Below are 17,173 nucleotides of genomic sequence, written 5' to 3' on the forward strand. Positions count from 1 at the left end.
GGTGGAGGAACTTTACCATCCAGCAACCTGAGAGCTAAGTTGGGGGGCACCTGGTATTTGCATATCTGGGGTGGCTAATGGGAGCTGGGAGTCAGAGCAGCGTGGAGCCAGCTGGCTGAATAGACTTGGTGCCACTGTGAGGGTAGTTCAGGCTGGGTCACGTTCAGGCTGCTTGTGGCTGGGTCACCAGGCTAATAGAAGCAGCGGGATTATTTTGTAGCTTGAGTGCGTGTGCCAGGCAAGACAGTTTCCTTCTGTTCGTCTGTCCTGTAGTGTTGCTTCTGCAATGTCTGTTCTGTGCTTCTTGGGTCTTGATATCCTCCTAGCTTTTTACACTGGACTGACTAGACATGCAACTTGATAGCGGTGCTGAAGGGCCTCAATGCTTGTTTTGTCATCATGACTCTGATCCAAGCACTTCTTGTCTTGCAGTTGCTGCTTGAAGTGCAGATATGTTTCAGGTCTTGTGCATTGTATTCTGTTTGAGATCACATCTATTTCCATCCTCACTCTTGAAGAAGTCATCTGGGCCGCATCAGGAGCTCTTGCTTTGGAATTGATTTCCTAAGTGTCTTCTTCAGGGGTTTTCACTCCCCATCCTTCTGGTCTCTTGTCTTGAAGGCAGGCTTTTTAGGCCTCCATCATCCCAGTTCTGGCAGTTGCTTCCAGTCTCCTGTCATGATATTTGAGTCTCTCCTTGGGTCTGCTACAGAGCACCTGTTCTGACTTGCTGTTGCCATAGGGCTTCCCTCTGGGGGTTGCTTTTTCTTGTGCATTGTGTTGTGTGTTTTGTTTGTAGTGTTTGTGGTGTGCCTGTGTGTATGTGTTTGGTCTGGAGCTGTCCTGCCTGGCAGTTAGTGATGGTAGCTAATGTCCATGGGTGTACTAATACATTGTCCGGGCTGTTTTGGCAAAGACATCCGGTCTGCCTCTGGGCATGTACTGAAGGGCAGCTGGCACAGTCATCTCTGTGGTGTTTGGCAGATTTGGGGGGGAGGAGAGTAGAGCTGCTTGCGAGCAGCTGCTCGCATAGCGCTTGAACGGTGTGCTTGAGGAGGTCTGTCGAATCTTGAAAGCTTACAGATACGGGGTTTTGAAATTCTTATTTTTATTTCTTTCCTGTCCCCAGTAGAGTGTAAAGCTTTGGAGGAACCTGTCACAGGAAAGAGCTCCTTCTGGAACTGTCCAGCACTTGGTAGGCAACTCAGTGACTGGCTTGATCCCCTTTCCAGGTGCTGAGGCAAGGGGGCTGCTGTTTTGAAATGATAATATTGTAAATGGGGTTCCTTTGTGTTGTTGAGGGATGGGTGCTAATGCTGGCAGCTGAATGATTATCTTGTGACTGTGTTTTCCTTTGTTCAGGCTGAAACTCAGTATGTAGTCCAGGACGTCATGACCCGAGGTGCCTCTGGAGTGAGTGGTGTGATGAGCAGAGGTAGCTGTTATTTTTGGGGTGCGGTTGTCACTGCAGTTATTTTCTTACATCCAATCGAGTAAAATTCCACTTTCTCTTTTAGAGGTGCTATAAGTGGGTAAAGAGAACAGATGGAAGCATGTGCCATGTGGGGCAGGCAAGCGGCAGAGGTACAGGAGGGGATGAGAGTAACTGTCCCGAGGGCGCTGTGGCTTTTGCTCCTGCGATTGCTTTCTCTCCTGTTTATGAGGTGCCACAGACAAGGTGGGCTGAGATAGCCTTTAGAGTAGGAGGAAAGCAGGTCACTGGAATGCTGCGTGGTTCCTGAGAAAGGTGTTGTGTAGGAAAAAGGTTGTCTGGTGTGGCAGTTCCTGATGTCGGTCGTCTTTGGTAGGCAAAGAGGTGCCCGAAGCCCTGTCCTGTGTAGCCTGAGCACGCCTCGCTGAGGATGAAGCCTGCTTTCCAGCAGTTTGCAAAACTGTTGAGGCTGAAATGCTGCATCTGTGTTTGGGTTGGGGTTGCACCTTGGTGAGTGTAGGGATGGGTTTTAAGCTGATGCAGCGGAGGGCCTGGCCCCAGTGTCCTGTAGCGTGTTTTGACCCATCAGCATAGCCTTTGGTTTTCAGATAGCCTACTGAAGTAAGTGATTTTTCCTGTGAATGGAATGGAATTGATTTTGTTGGTGTATAATCTGTTCTGCTCCTAGAGTTTTCTTTAAATGTAAATAAAAGTTTGAGCTAATTCCAGCTGGAAAAGCTTCAGTTACTTGCTTGGTGGTATTGTCCTTTTAATATTAAAAGCCGTAGCAAAAGCATGGGGATTGTTGCTTCTAGAAACACCCCAGTTGTCTTGTCTGCAGTCTGCATGCTGTTGAGCTAAGCCTTATAAATAAGTAAATAAACCACAGCTGCTGCTCCTCCTCTTTCTACTTTCTTGTGCTTTGCCCCTCCCCTTTCCCAGGTGATTCCTTCAGTCAGTTGCAGGGTTCTTTAGGCAGGCTGGAGTCTATGGATTTCTGGATTTCTAAGTGCTTGGAATTCACTTAATAGAGGGATATTTAGTAGAGGCTGCTGGCTCACTGTTTTTTGGGATGGTGGCATACGCTCCTGTGTTTGAGCTATTTTTTAATCTCTAGATGAACCAACCCACTTGTGTAACTCTACAAAGGACTAAAACCAGCTTGATTACATGCTACAAGGGGCTTGACCACATTGGTACAGTATTACCTAGAGACTGAGCAGGGTCACCTTCTTCATCTGCAAAGTGTAAGTTTGTGATTAGCCCTGTTGGAGCTGCTATGCATTCATGGCCATCTGGCATTTGTGGACTTCAGGGTGGTTTTTTTATTTGTCTAGCTCTGGTCTCTGTGTTTGAGTTCTTATCAAGGAGCTGTACTGTTTGTGTGTCCATCGTGGATGTGACCTTCTCTCTCTATTTTTTGTAGCCCAGGGCATAGGCACGGAAACTTGAACGAAGCATGAGAGTGAGTGGACAGCAGTGGGGTCCCCGAGTTGTTCGGTGGACTGTGTTAGTCTGCTTCACCTGTCGGGCCGGCTTTGCAAGCGCCTTGCGACAGCAGAGTACGTCTCCTGCCACATTTCTGAGACCTGCCAGACATCAGCAGTTCCAGTTCCTGAAATGCTGGAGCTGCTCAGGGCGCAAGAGGAGCAGGGAGCATGATGCATCTCCTTGAGATGTTAGGTGAGCGAAGCGGTCGTACTGGGTTGGGGTACGTGGCTTTGGGGCTTCTTGGCTGTTGCAGTAGGGGAGGAAGGAAGAGGAGTGGGGAAAGACTGTTTTGTGGATCGTCACGTTTGTCTGTTCTTTCTCCTTGGTCTAAGCCCTATGACTTTGGCTCGGCACACTGAATGGAAGTGCTAAGCCTGGATCGGGAAGGTGAGTGGAGAAAAGGTGGAAAACAGGTATTGTTTTTGGTGTTGTAGTCTATTGGTGCGCCTCTGGGTGACTCCTCTTTTGCAGGGACGAAGAAGGTACTGGGAACATCCTAGCTGGCCTTTGTGGTCCACGTTGATGGTGGATTCTGAGCCCTGAGAATTAAGTCCGGGGGCAAATATTGTATGTTGGGGAGTGGTTGGCAGAGGGAGGTGGGGAGTTTTCTAGAGGGTATCTATCTGGTTTCAGAAGCGGAGCAGGTCAGTTGACTACGACTGTTTCTGAGGAGGTTGTTCTACTGGAAGAAATTTGGCTGGTGTGCTGGTGCCTGATGGCACTTTATTTCTGCAGGTGAAGAAGAGCCTGGTGCCTGAGGCAATGTCCTGGCTAGTGTTTGTGTTCCTTGGTGAAGATGGAACCTGCCTCCCAGCGTTCCCAAGCTAAGTTGGGGGGCAAGTGCTATGTTTGAGTTGGGGTTGTGAATGCACCCATAGGGCGAGGGTCTGTGCTTCTAAGTCATTGCTTTGGATGGGGCCTTTCAGGATCGATCAGGTCAGGCAGAGAGATTATGTGTGGGGAGTTCTGTCACGTACAGTGTGAACACATGCCAGGCAGGGCAGTCCCAGTTTGTCATCTGTGTTCTGTGTTGTCTGTGCTGTACTGTGCTGTTGCTCTTGGTGTTTGGCAGGCCCTGGGGAAGCCATCCTGAGGGTACTGAACACTTGACATCATCAGAATAATGCTGATGTTCAATTGGGAGCTGAGCACCTCTCATCTTGCAGTGGGAGTTTAAAGGAATCACTTCTGTGTGTGTAATACTTTTTTGTATCAAACGTTTCTTGATATGATCAACATATGTTACATGCTCCTCAGGTCTTGATATCCGCATTTCCTTCTTCCATTGGACAGATTAGACGGGCAACTTGGTAGCCACACCGAAGTTCCTAAATGCTTGTTTCATCATCGTAGGGCTGATGCGAGCACTTGTCTTGCAGTCGCTGCTTGAAGTGCAGATATGTTTCAGGTCTTGTGCATTGTATTCAGTTTGAGATCACATCTATTTCCATCCTCACTCTTGAAGAAGTCATCTGGGCCGCATCAGGAGCTCTTGCTTTGGAATTGATTTCCTAAGTGTCTTCTTCAGGGGTTTTCACTCCCCATCCTTCTGGTCTCTTGTCTTGAAGGCAGGCTTTTTAGGCCTCCATCATCCCAGTTCTGGCAGTTGCTTCCAGTCTCCTGTCATGATATTTGAGTCTCTCCTTGGGTCTGCTACAGAGCACCTGTTCTGACTTGCTGTTGCCATAGGGCTTCCCTCTGGGGGTCGCTTTTTCTTGTGCATTGTGTTGTGTGTTTTGTTTGTAGTGTTTGTGGCGTGCCTGTGTGTATGTGTTTGGTCTGGAGCTGTCCTGCCTGGCAGTTAGTGATTAATGTGGTAGTGCATCGGTGTACTAATACATTGTCCGGGCTGTTTTGGCAAAGACATCCGGTCTGACACTGGGCTACTGAAGGGCAGCTGGCACAATATATCTGTTTGCGAGTAACTGCCCGCGTACCTCTCTTTGTTTAGTAAATTGTAAACTGTAATTGCAATCGAATTTGGGACCCAGTCGTGTATGACAACTGGGGGATCGTCCGGGAGGGCTTTGGTTCCTGAATTCTTACTTGATCTAGGAGAGGCGCCCCACCATGTGGTGGCTGCTGTTCGAGTCGGGTCGGGACTAATGGCATCTTGAACCTGAATAAAGGTAAGCAAAGGTTGTGATTTTTCTTCAGCTCCCTTGCTGGTTGCAGTACTCTATTTTGCCTGTAATTCTGCGTGTGAAGATCCAAATGAAGACAACGTAGTCGTAAGCGTTTAAAGCATATACTGTTCTGTTGGGTGGGATTTGGTTGCCTGTGTAAGAGTGTGACTGAGATGGAATTTAGTTCCAAAGCGATTGTGGAGGTCTTCTAACCGCGGTTCCAATCTCCCGCGAGGGACTTGGCCGGTGAAGGACCGAAGCGATTCCTATAGGATTTGTGGGTGCGTGATAGATCTTAAACCCTCTGTAAGACACTCTTACTAATGTAACCAAGGGCTGTGGGAATTGCCACAGTAAAATTCCTAGATGGGTCAGACAAAATCGAAGACCAGGGACCAGAAGAAAGGGAGCAAATTACCAGACACACCACCAGAAAGTCCATTAGGAATAACGGTTAGAAATTGGAATGATAGAGGCCCCAGAAAAGGAAAAAGTAAATAAAAAACAGTCCAGTATTGTGTGATAGAACGGCCAAAGGAGCCTTTAAGATCACGTCTTTCGGTCTGTTTTTCGATCCTTTGAAGACTGGATTTGTCACGCCTGAAATACACATGTTAATTCGAAGGAACCTTTTTGCCAGGAAGAAAGCGATTATGCAGGATTATGGATCAGGAGGACTTCATGTCCTTTTCCAGCCTCAATATTTACACTAAAAGCAGATAAGAAATTTGAAGAAGAAGAACAGGAAAAAGAAAAAGATAATAAACGGGAGCCGTTGGATAACCTACCATCTCCATATCCTAACAATCCACCTCCGGTGGCTGTGGTATCTCTAGCAGTACCACCGTTGCCCCTGCTTCCACCACCATCAGCACCAGAATGAGACCGACCTCCGGCTGCATGCATGAGAAGTAGGACTGCCATATCTGAGAGAGCTCCTCTATATCCCTTAAGGGAGGTAACTGGTGTATAACTGGGTTGGAGTTTTAACAGTTAGCGTTTTAAGGGTTTCAGGGTTATCGTGTTAGGGTTTTAGAGTTTTTTGGGTTGTAGTGTTGATAGGCTTTTTAGTGTTAGGGTCCTAGGGTTTTATTTTTGGTCAGTTATTCAGGGTTTTAAGATTTTTTTTTTTTTTTTTCAGGTTAGGTTCTCCAGGGTTAGGGTTTTGAGTGTCCTAATTTTTTGGGTTAGGGTTTTGAGCATCCTACTGATTTGGGTTGGCTTTGGGTTTTGAGCGTCTTAATTTTGGGGTTAGGGCTTCAAGCGTTCTAATTTTGTTGTTTAGGGCTTTGAGAATCCTAATGTTTTGGGTTTGGGTTTTGAGCGTCTTAAGTGTTTGGGTTTGGGCTTTTAGGCATAGGACTTCAGGGGTTTAGTGTGGTAAATAGTTTGGGTTATGCCTGTAGGGGTTTCAAGGATTTTTAGTGTTAGGGCTTGTGGCTTTTTTGAAAGGCCGGTAAGTGCTTGGGTTACAGTGAGTGCTGGTAAAAGGTATTTCTCGAACACTCGGCCTGTGATTGGTCAGGCCAGCTGCCTGGGGAATGCTGGTAGGCGTAGTTTTCCGGCACTGGGTATCCGGGAGGCCATGTTTGGTGCCCAGAGCATATCGGGAAATGTAGTTCTAGGAAACTGGGGTTAGGGGTTGGGGTTAGGGTTAGATCCGGGTTAGGGTTGGGGTCAGGGGTGCAGGGCTCTGTGCAGCAGTTATTTTTCATTCTAAATCAGGGGAGTCGATCAGGATGGCCTCATCCTTCAGCATCCTACTATCAGTTAACCATTTTTCAGCCTTCTGCTGGAGTACTCCCCTAACATTATGTGGAGTATATATCTTCAGAGGTGCCCTACAAGTGACTTTTCTAGCTTCCTCAATCAGTAAGGCAGTAGCCACAATAGCCTGGAAGCACACTGGCCACCCCCTCCTCACAGGGTCTAATAGTTTGGAACAATATCCCACAGGTTTCTTGATTCCTGCCCATTCTTGACTTAGCTGTAAATTGCAACTAACATATGCAGTTTGGTTAGAAACATTTACAAAGACCCTTTTATTTATTTGTAAATCTGGGAGGCTCAGCACTGGAGCTTCTATTAACGTTTTCTTGATCAACCTCAACTTTTCCTCATCTTCCTCGTTCCACTTGATTTTTTCTCCAGTCAATTTTTCATATAAAAACTTTGCCTTTTCACTAAACCCTTCAATCCAGGGTCTACAATATCCCAAGAGCCCGAGCAGTTGCCTCACTTCCTTCTTCGTTTTGGGTGATGATAGGGCTAAAATCCCAGATACCCTGTCAGCATCCGATTTTTTCTTTCCTTGGCTAAGCCCATGTCCTAAGTACCTTACTTCTTTTTCCACGAATTGTAATTTAGATTTTGAGCCCTTCAACCCTTTTTCCCTAAGAAATTAAGTAATTTGATAGTGGTTCTCCGTGTCTCTTTTTCAGTCTCCCCAGCTATTAATAGGTCATCCACATATTGCAACAATTTCACTTCCCCCTTTACCTCAAAAAGTTGTAATAATTTTTCTGAGGTTTGGCCAAATAAATGTGGGGATTCAGTAAATCCCTGAGGAAGTACAGTCCATCTAAGCTGTTGTCGCCTTCCTGTTTCGGGGTCTTCCCATTCAAAGGCGAAGTAATTCCAAGACCCTTCACTTAATGGGCAGCCCCAGAAAGCATCCTTCAAATCTATTACACTATACCATTTATGCAGAGGTGTTAGGTGGTTTAATAAAGTGTATGGGTTAGCTGCCACTGGAAATTTGGTTATGGTTCGCTGATTCACAGCCCTAAGCATCATAACTGACATATCCCCTTCCTTTTTTAATGAAGTCATTACAAACGTACTATTTATTATCCGGTGTATCAATAATGTAAAGCAAGGTATCATACAAGGTATGAATAATAACATCATTACACCACATAAAAATAAAAATAACATCCTTTTAACCCATGGTCCACCAGGCAGCCATGAAAATAAATCCCTATCCATACCCTTCCAAGTTTGTGCTGGGACGTGGGCTCATTTCTAATTTCTTTTGTTATCTGTTTAACCACTTTCCCATTATTGTCAATTTGTAAGCAACAATTAGAATCATTTAGTTTCCCCCACACCCCCCCCTCTTCTGCTAGTAAATAGTCTAAAACCATTCTATGTGGAAAGATAGCATTCCTCATCTGGGTGGACTGATCAGCTAAAAGATCCAAAGCCGTCGCTGTTTGATCGGTTATTATTTCGAGGACAGCTTGCAACCTAATTATTCGATTCAAATTATAAATAGGTTCTCGGGCTCCAGATATTATCTCATTTGGGTTCCAGGTAGCTGGTCCATAATACTGTATGATTCTTTCAGGGGGCCATTCATTTTCTCCCCGTTGTTGAGCACTACCTCCGGCTAAGGAAGCATCAATAGATCGTTTTTCTCTATTCAGATCATCATATAATTTTATTCCTAAATGATTTCCTTGTATTTGTGACAATAAAAAGAACAAGGGTCTTATGTACCCCACGTAGCATATTCCTGACCAGTCCTTTGGTAGCCTTTTGTAGGCCTGTTTGCCACACACCCAATAATGTCCCTTTAGAGCCCACGTCCCATTTGGAAAAGGACGGTCCCGTTCTCTTTTATTCCTTGGGGTGTGAAAATACAAAGGGTTTTCGTTACCAAGTGGTCCTGTTACAATGTTTGCCCCATTAGTACTTGTATATATACACCTCCAAGCTCCCGCACTAGATTCCCACTCACAATTACAACTAAGTTCTCCTTCACGACTTGTCATACCACGAGCTGACCAGAAATGTTTAAAGAACACTTGTGTCCCATTCTCATCTTGCCACCTCCAGCAGTAGACTCTTACCACATGCTGCTCCCTAGTGGTGTTATCACGCTGACAACTCGGGATTTGAACGTCAAATTGTCCCTTTGATTGTGCTCTTGCCATGGCTTCGCATCCAGGTCCAAAAAATTTCTTATATGAGCATTTCAGCCAAGTCCCATTTTTCAGCTGGACATGTGTAGCGTTCCATTTTCCTTTACTTGATGTACAGTTTATAGGTCCACATTCAGGATCAGTACAATCATATCCGGGAGATAGAGTCCATTTACAAAAGCTTTTTCCCACCTTTACTGTTCCTGTTCTGGTTAAACAGTATATACCCTGCTCTGACAAGTGCAATTGCCATGGGCCTTCTTCCTCTTTCCAGAATTGTGTACCATTATGAACTTCACTCAAATTACTAACCCACCACTTAGGTTCAACCGGGCCAGCTACCCAGGGCCAACTTTCAGTTCCCTGTGGTCCCCCACAAACCCAGCAATTGCTAAGGTTAAAAGCCTTGGCCACTTCTTCCCCCAGAATGAACAAGTTATTCCCATGGCTTAATTGCCCCTGTAAAAATAGTACCAGGAAGTATAACATCCTTCTGCGTCATCCAGGGGTTATCGTGGGGGTGTGAGAAATGCCTCCAATCAAGGGGTTGGGCCCACTTCCAGGATCTATTTGAGCTTGGGTTACTGTTCAGCCTTTGAGGGTGATCCAGCTCCTGGAAAACTAATTACAATAGGTTAAAAAATAATAATAATAATCGTATTTATTATATAAATATATTTTTGTTTACTTGTTTGTTTCTTTTTCCTGGGACAACCTGGCTTTAGTGTGGGCGAAGTCCGGTTGAGGCCCTCCCACTCGGCAGTCAATACCCGTAGGGGTTGCCTCCCTTGGTAGACTATACACACCGCAGTGGAGGGTCCTGCCCCGGTCTTGCCTTCTCCCTTTCTTCCCTTCAGGCTTGTCCCCTTCTTCTGGCATTCTTAATTTATGCAGAGCCTTATTGCCAGCACATTAGTTCTTTTTTAGCTTTAATTTCAGTTCCCCAGGAGCAGACTCAACCCTCCAAGTTTGGGTATTTATTGGTCCTTTTACTCTAGATGCATGGGTCCAACCCCTTTCTGCTGTTCTCACAGCTGTTTCAGTGGTAAGTAAAACAAGGTATGGTCCCTTCCACCGGGCGTGCAATGATTCTTCCCTCCAAGTTTTTATTAAGACCTTGTCCCCTGGTTGTATTTGATGAATAGCAAACCCTAAAGGTGGTGTCTGAGCCATTCTTCCAATTTCTCTTAGCTCTTGCAATCTTTTCCCAATAGTAATTGCATATTTCTGGATACTACAATCCTCAACTACATTGTTTCCCAGAGGCATTCCCTGTGAATAAGGCATACCATATAACATTTCATATGGTGATAATCCAGTCTCACTGTGTGGTTTAGTTCTTATGTTTAGAAGTGCCAATGGTAAGCATTTTGTCCAGGGCATTTGTGTCTCAATCATTAATTTAGCCAATTGTTGTTTCATTGTTTGATTCATTCTCTCTACTTTTCCTGAGCTTTGTGGGTGCCATGGAGTATGATATTCCCATGGAATACCTAATGATTGACACAATAATCTTATTATTTTAGAAGTAAAGTGTGTGCCCTGATCAGAATCAATGTACTGGATTATCCCATATCTAGGTATCAGGTGTTCTAATAAATTTTTTGCCACCATTTGTGCCGTAGCTGGTGCTACGGGATAAGCTTCTACCCATTGTATTAAATGATCTACTGTTACCAATAAATACGTTATCCTCCCTACCTTGGGCAATTCAGTGAAATCAACTTGTACTTTCTCAAAAGGCCTATAAGCTGTTTTTCTTCCTCCCGCGGCTGCTTGTCAAAACACTTTCTTATTTATCTTCTGACAAGTTAAACAACCTTGTGTGATTTGCTTTGCTATTTCAAAAACCCCTATGCAACCAAATTGTTGAAGTAAGTGATTACTTAATGCTTTTGTACCCCAATGTGTTTGTGTATGCAAACATTCCAATCTTTGCCTTGCATAAGCTTGTGGTAATATCTCTCGCCCGTCTGGCAATGTCCATTTTCCTTGTTCTAATCTAGCACCTGTTTTTTCCAGTTTTGTCTGTTCTTCAGGAGTAAACTTTTTTTCTTCTCCCTCTCGTCTTTCTTCCTCCTGTACTGTATTAATTTTAGCAGCCTGAGTTCTCAAGGCTGCTTCCTGAGCTTCTTTATCTGCTAGATTGTTCCCTCTGGTGTGGTAATCTAATCCTCTTTGGTGTCCTTTTACATGTACCACTGCTATTTCTTTTGGTTCTCTTAATGCCCTTAAATTTTTTATTATTAATTCTTGATGTATAAGATTCCTCCCTTGAGTATTAACGAAACCTCTTTCTTCACAAATTCTTCCGAAGGTATGAACCACCCCATATGCATATTTAGAATCTGTATATATAGTTCCACTTTTCCCCTTTAATAGTTCCACGGCCCTATATAGGACATACAGCTCACGAGCCTGAGCTGACCATGATAGACTCAAGGGTCCTGATTCCACAGGTTCCAGGTGCTTATTAATTATTGCATATCCTGATTTTCTTTTTCCCTCCACTACTCAGGAGGAGCCATCTATGAACAGTGCTTCTCCCTTCTCTAATTCAGTATCTCTTAAATCGGGTCTTCCTTTAGTCTGGGTCTCAATTACCTCTAAACAGTTATGTTGTAATTCCTCTGATGGTTTTCCGAACAAAAATTGTGCTGGACTCTGAGCAGAGCTTACCCTTAGTTCTAAGTCAGGGGAGTCAATTAGTATAGCTTCATACTTTAGGATCTGGCTGTCTGTTAACCATTTCTCTGCTTTCTGTTGTAAGACACTTCTGACGTTGTGTGGAGTATACACTTTTAAGGGAGCATTACAAGTGATCTTTCTAACTTCCTCTATTAATAATGCCGTAGCGACCAAAGCTTGGAGACAAGCAGGCCACCCTCTACTTACTGGACCAAGTAACTTAGAACAATACCCCATGGGTTTCTTAATTCCTGCCCAGTCTTGAGTACGAACTCCATATGCCGCCTGGTTTGATGTGTTCACAAAGGGATAAAAAGGTTTTTCCAGATCCAGAAGGCTCAACACAGGTGCTTGTATTAATGCCTCTTTTATTTCTTCAAATTGTTGATTATCTTCTGCAGACCACTTAAGTTGGTTCTTAATTTCTCATATAAGAATTTAACTTTTTCACTGTAGCTTTCAAGCCATGGTCTACAGTATCCTAATAATCCCAGTATTTGCTGGATTTCCTTTTTAGTTTGTGGGGGTCTTAAGGATAGGATCCCAGATACCCTGTCAGGATCTAACTTCTTTTTTCCCTTACTTAACCAATGTCCTAAGTATTTTACTTCCTGTTCCACAAATTGTAATTTTGATCGAGACACCTTGAATCCCTTTTCTCCCAGGAAACTGAACAATTTAATAGGAGCTTCTCGGGTTCCCTCTTCAGTTTCTCCTGCTACTAATAGATCATCCACATACTGCAATAATTTTACCTCCCTGGGTAATGCAAAATCTTGTAAAACTTTTTCTAAAGTTGGTCCAAATAGATTTGGTGACTCTGTAAACCCCTGTGGTAGCACGGTCCACCTTAATTGTTGTTTCCATCCCGTTTCAGGGTCCTCCCACTCAAAAGCAAAATAATCTGGATTTTTCATCCAGAGGGCAGGCCCAAAAGGCATCTTTCAGATCTATTACGCTATACCAAGTATGTTTGGGAGAGATATGACTTAGTAAAGTATAAGGTTTTGCCACCACAAGGAATTTAGTGACTGTTCGCTGATTTACAGCTCGCAGGTCCTGTATGACCCATCCGATTTCTTTACAGGGAGGATGGGTGTATTATGAGGTGACATACACGGTTCTAGAGTTCCTTTTTCCAGAAGTCTATGGGTTTTAATCCTTTTCGACCCTCCATTGGTATAGGGTATTGTTTAATTCTAATTGGACGATGTGGATCCATTATTTGAACATTTATGGGGTCCATTTCTATTTTTCCAATTTCCCCTTCCTTATAGCACACTGAAGGGTTAATGAATTCTTCGTCTTTTTGTGTCAAAGTGTATAATTTAATCTGCAATTTATCCCCTTGGCTTTGAATGCTTAAGTTTAATTTTAAAATCAAATCCCTTCCTAGTAAATTGTACTCCGCTTCAGCGAGCAAAAGTAAATCATTAAGACAGATTTTTTTATCTATTTCTGTTTCTACATCTTTCAAAACAGGTACCTTAAAGGGCTCTCCTTTTGCCCCTATTACAGACATGCAACTCTTCCCTTCTTCTATTCCTTTTGGAAGTTTTTGAATAGTGGATTTTTCAGCCCCTGTGTCTACTGAAAATAAGACTTCCTCTTTATGGGGACCAATTAATAGTTTTATCAACAGCTCTGTTGATGTTGAAGTCCCCAGAAGATATAGCCCCTGACACCCCTATTCTTCTTTGAATATTTTCTCATCTTGTTCCCGCTAATGATATTTCCTCTGAACGTGTCTCTTCTTGTTGCAATAGTAACAGACGGGAATTGTCAATTTCCCTCGACAAGGCTGACCCCTAGGGTTTTTTTCTATTATTTTTTTTCTCCTCTCCCCGGACAAGGTCTTGTGGAATGAGGTTAAGCCACGAAAGACCATATGAACTTGGAAGTGATGGGAAAACTTACACTTTTTAAGAAGAATGTTAGTTGTGATTAAGGCAGTAAATTAGATCATCCTCGTAGGAGCTTTCTAAACAGATCAGAAGAGGGCAAGAGTGTACTTAAGGACCGAAAAGGGTGTTGCAGTAGATAGCTGATGAGTTAGATTATGTGATAGAGCTCAGCTGCACACCTGCAAAGGAGCTCAAAGAGACAGTGAGAGGAGGCTGAGCCCCAGAAAATACTTTGCTCCTCCCTTCAGAGGCCCAGAGGAGCAGAGAGATGCACAGTGGCAGGTGGGAACCCGAGGGAAGTTCTTCAGAGGAAGAATGGCTGGGCCATGGACTAGTAAGGGAGAAGCAGAGTTGACTCCTTTGGAGGTTTAGTTAGGAAAACATTAGCTCAAAGTCTTAAGAGTAGCTTGAATACAAGGCGGGCGTCAGTCTAGAGGGAGAAGCTTGGTTAAAGTGTGTGGGTTTCAGGGAGCTGCGCAGTAGAGACTTGTAGAGAGGAATTTTAAATAGCACGTTGAATGGGAAATGAGCCCGGGGCAATTAATTGATGATCAAAATGCAAACTACAATTTTAAATCAGGAAAGAGGTAGACTATACTTTTATAATGAAAAATACGCCAGAAAAGAGTGAGGAAAGTGTCAGTGTTGTTATAAAGGAAGTTACTGGAACAAAGGAAAGGGTTAGAGGAGCAATAAAGCAGAGAAATTCATGCTTTTGTGATAGAAGTGTTGGAACACCAAGGACTGGAGATGATAGTGATCACAAACTCATTTCCTGATCGCTCAGTTTTCCGTGTGCTGTCTGTATACCCCATGGCACCTACCTCGCATCCAGAAAGCAATGCAACCTTTGGGGTTAAAAAATAAAAACCAGAGAGGGCAGTGCTTTCCAAGAAAAAAAGATAAGTCCTTGTGGCAAACAGGTAGGTGAACGGAGTATGTACGTTCCTTCCTCGGTGTCCTGCTGTTAACGTGAGAGGATATTCACCAGAACCCAGTAGATGATTGCACTCTGGTTCTTGCGTTTTTTACCATCTTTCAGGAAACAACTTCAGGTTACTTGACAGAAGCTAATGGCCTAAGCTTATGTGCATTTGGCATTTTCTCATTGGTGAGCTTCAAGCCTGTGTCTGGCCCATTATTGCTCACAGAATTTGTGGCAGAGCTAGACTTGGACTTAGATTACTATGCTTAGTCTTAGCACTGCAGATTATTAAAACCCTTTCCATTAAATACTTTCTCAAACTAAGAAGTGACTTTCTGAAATAGCTGTTTTCAGAAGATCTGCATCTTAGCTAAGCAATATGACAGAATTTTGCCTGTTGTTAAACACTGAGGCTGACGACAAGTCCATCAGCAGTTTCAGAGAGCACAGAACAATGTCCAGATGCATGCTCATCTGCTAGGATTTGTGATTTCTGAAACGTGACTTGCATAAATTCATCTTAAGGTTTTGCAGGATCCACTGTGTCATTAAAATAATGCTAATACTAAAACTGACGGGCATCTGTGTAATGCATTTTGGATTTCATATAATTTGCAAAAGTACTTAATGATTCGGTGTCATTTTGTGGTACAGTACAAACATCAAGAGGAAGTGAGAACAAAGAAAATGGTGGTGAAGATGTTCCAAGGCGTTACAACCTTCGACAGAGTAAACCTGTTGACCGCTACCAAGCTCCTATGGAAAGTAGGTTGAACGCACAGTTTCTCTTAAAACCTTATTTCTTGCACATAAGTGAGATAGAATTTTTGAATGCAAAGACGTGTTTGCGCACACAGTTCTATTTCAGTTCTGTACCTTCATTCTGCACATGAACTTCCCTGTTTTTATCAGACACGTGTGTCCTGTGCACATTGTCTTTCTTTGCTGTTTGGCGTACTTAGTGCTATGTATCCTTGCTATAACAGTAATTAATCACACTTAATGGTCTTGCTCTTGTGATTTTCAGTTCACCTTTAAACAGGGCGTAGTTTTCCACTTGTACCATGCACTGATGAAAAGCAAAAACAGTTAAAAATTCTTCTGGAATTAGGGATGAGTGAAACACGTGGCATTTTCTTTTTCTTTTGATATCCTCCTCTCTTAAATGTATCTGTATCATTATTCTAAATTCTTTCCTTTCAGTAAGACAAAGAGATCGAGAGAGGACTAACTCGGGCCATCCGCGTTCTGTCAGACAGAAAGAGTCACTTGAAAATGCTGGGTCACAAAAATATAGAAGACGTGCCAGGTTGGTGTATGGCTAGTGATAGCTCTTACTTATCCGTAGAGCTGTCAGTCTCTTTACTGCATAATGCTTCAAAGGGTTTTCAGTTTAGTGGTAATTACAGAGTAAGTTTATGATCAGTACTTTGGTAGTCTGAGGATAGAGAGGAAAGAACTATTTGGAGGGGAGGAGGTGGATACTTTTAAGTTGGTTTCTTTTTTAAATCCAATATTTGTGGGTCGCTGATAAGATGATTATGGAGGTAGTGTCTGAGTTTCTGTAACTGAAATTCTTTGGTTCTGGAACTGAAGCCGGAATCCCCCCTTAAAAATCTTAGTCAGACTATTTAATCTTGAAGGATACAAAGGATTTTCTTAAAACCGAAAATAATTTTATTCGATTTAGAGGGAGAGGCTTTATGGAAGTTTTGTTAGATTTAAAAAAAAAAAAAAGTTATCACTCAAATACTGACTCTAGTTTCTGTTTGGAATCAACTAATGTTTCTATATGCAGTTAACCTTAAACAATAAAAGATCTAAATGAAATCATAAATTGCCTTAGTAATGATAAAGGCTTTTTGGATTCTGTAAGCAGTTAGTGCGTAGAGAATGCTGTTGATTGCCAGATATTTTGTTGAGCATTCTTGAAAGCAGACAGTTGTCACGAGGAAAATCGTGTCATGGCCTTTGAAATCAGATTCCTAAGGAGTACAGTGGACTGGAAAATAGATCTCAGAGGCAATTTTGAGATAGAATTCCCTTAATTTTTGGTGTTACTTAGTATCTGCTCTATTTTCTTTTTAACTTTCTGGTTTATATGCTTGCTTGCAGACGGAGACGTGCAGATGACATCAGTGATTCTACACCCTCTTGCTCATCTCCCTTGCTTAGCACGTGTGATACGGAGGAGGGTGGTGAGAGCAGTGAGGACGGCGAGAGCACATCTCCAAGAAGGTTGCTGTCGTTAGAGAATAGGGGAGGGATGAATCTCCTTCAAATGAATATTTAGCCATGTTTAAGTTTATCTAAATGTAACTGTGTAAGTTTATGTCAATTAATTAGGTCTTCTAATATATTAATTAATGTCTTCTACATTTGCTTGGCATTATTATGAAAAACAAAAATCTTCGAGCTGCATCTTAAAGAAAAAGAAGCCCTATAACTTCTCCTTAATTCAAATCAGGACTTTTCGAGTGAAACGTCAAAAACGGGACCTAAAGAGAGTTCAGAGGGATCAAAAGAAAGCTGGAGGAAGTCAGGGAGATGCAATGCAAATAGATAATGCGGTAAGTGGTAAACTAATCATCGTGTCAGCGAGTGTTTCCAGTGATTATGAAAGATCTCAGTGCGCCATCTACAACTACCTTTGTTGATGGTTTTCTCTAAAGCAACTTCAA

General features: G+C 43.1%; 1 protein-coding gene across 1 annotated transcript in view; it reads left to right on the forward strand.

Moving 5' to 3' along the window:
* Positions 1 to 17,173, forward strand: part of LOC309891516 (ATPase family AAA domain-containing protein 2-like) — a gene marked incomplete at both ends in the record, with an annotated part of 76,653 nt that overhangs the window by 37,452 nt on the left and 22,028 nt on the right. The window contains 2 exons of the mRNA XM_082785876.1: positions 16,608 to 16,730; positions 16,960 to 17,062. Of these exons, the coding sequence (XP_082642002.1) occupies positions 16,608 to 16,730; positions 16,960 to 17,062 (226 nt within the window). The remainder of the gene's footprint in view (positions 1 to 16,607; positions 16,731 to 16,959; positions 17,063 to 17,173) is intronic.

Source organism: Aythya marila (assembly GCF_965140915.1).
Source record: "Aythya marila genome assembly, contig: HAP1_HAP1_SCAFFOLD_227, whole genome shotgun sequence".
NCBI lineage: Eukaryota > Metazoa > Chordata > Aves > Anseriformes > Anatidae > Aythya > Aythya marila.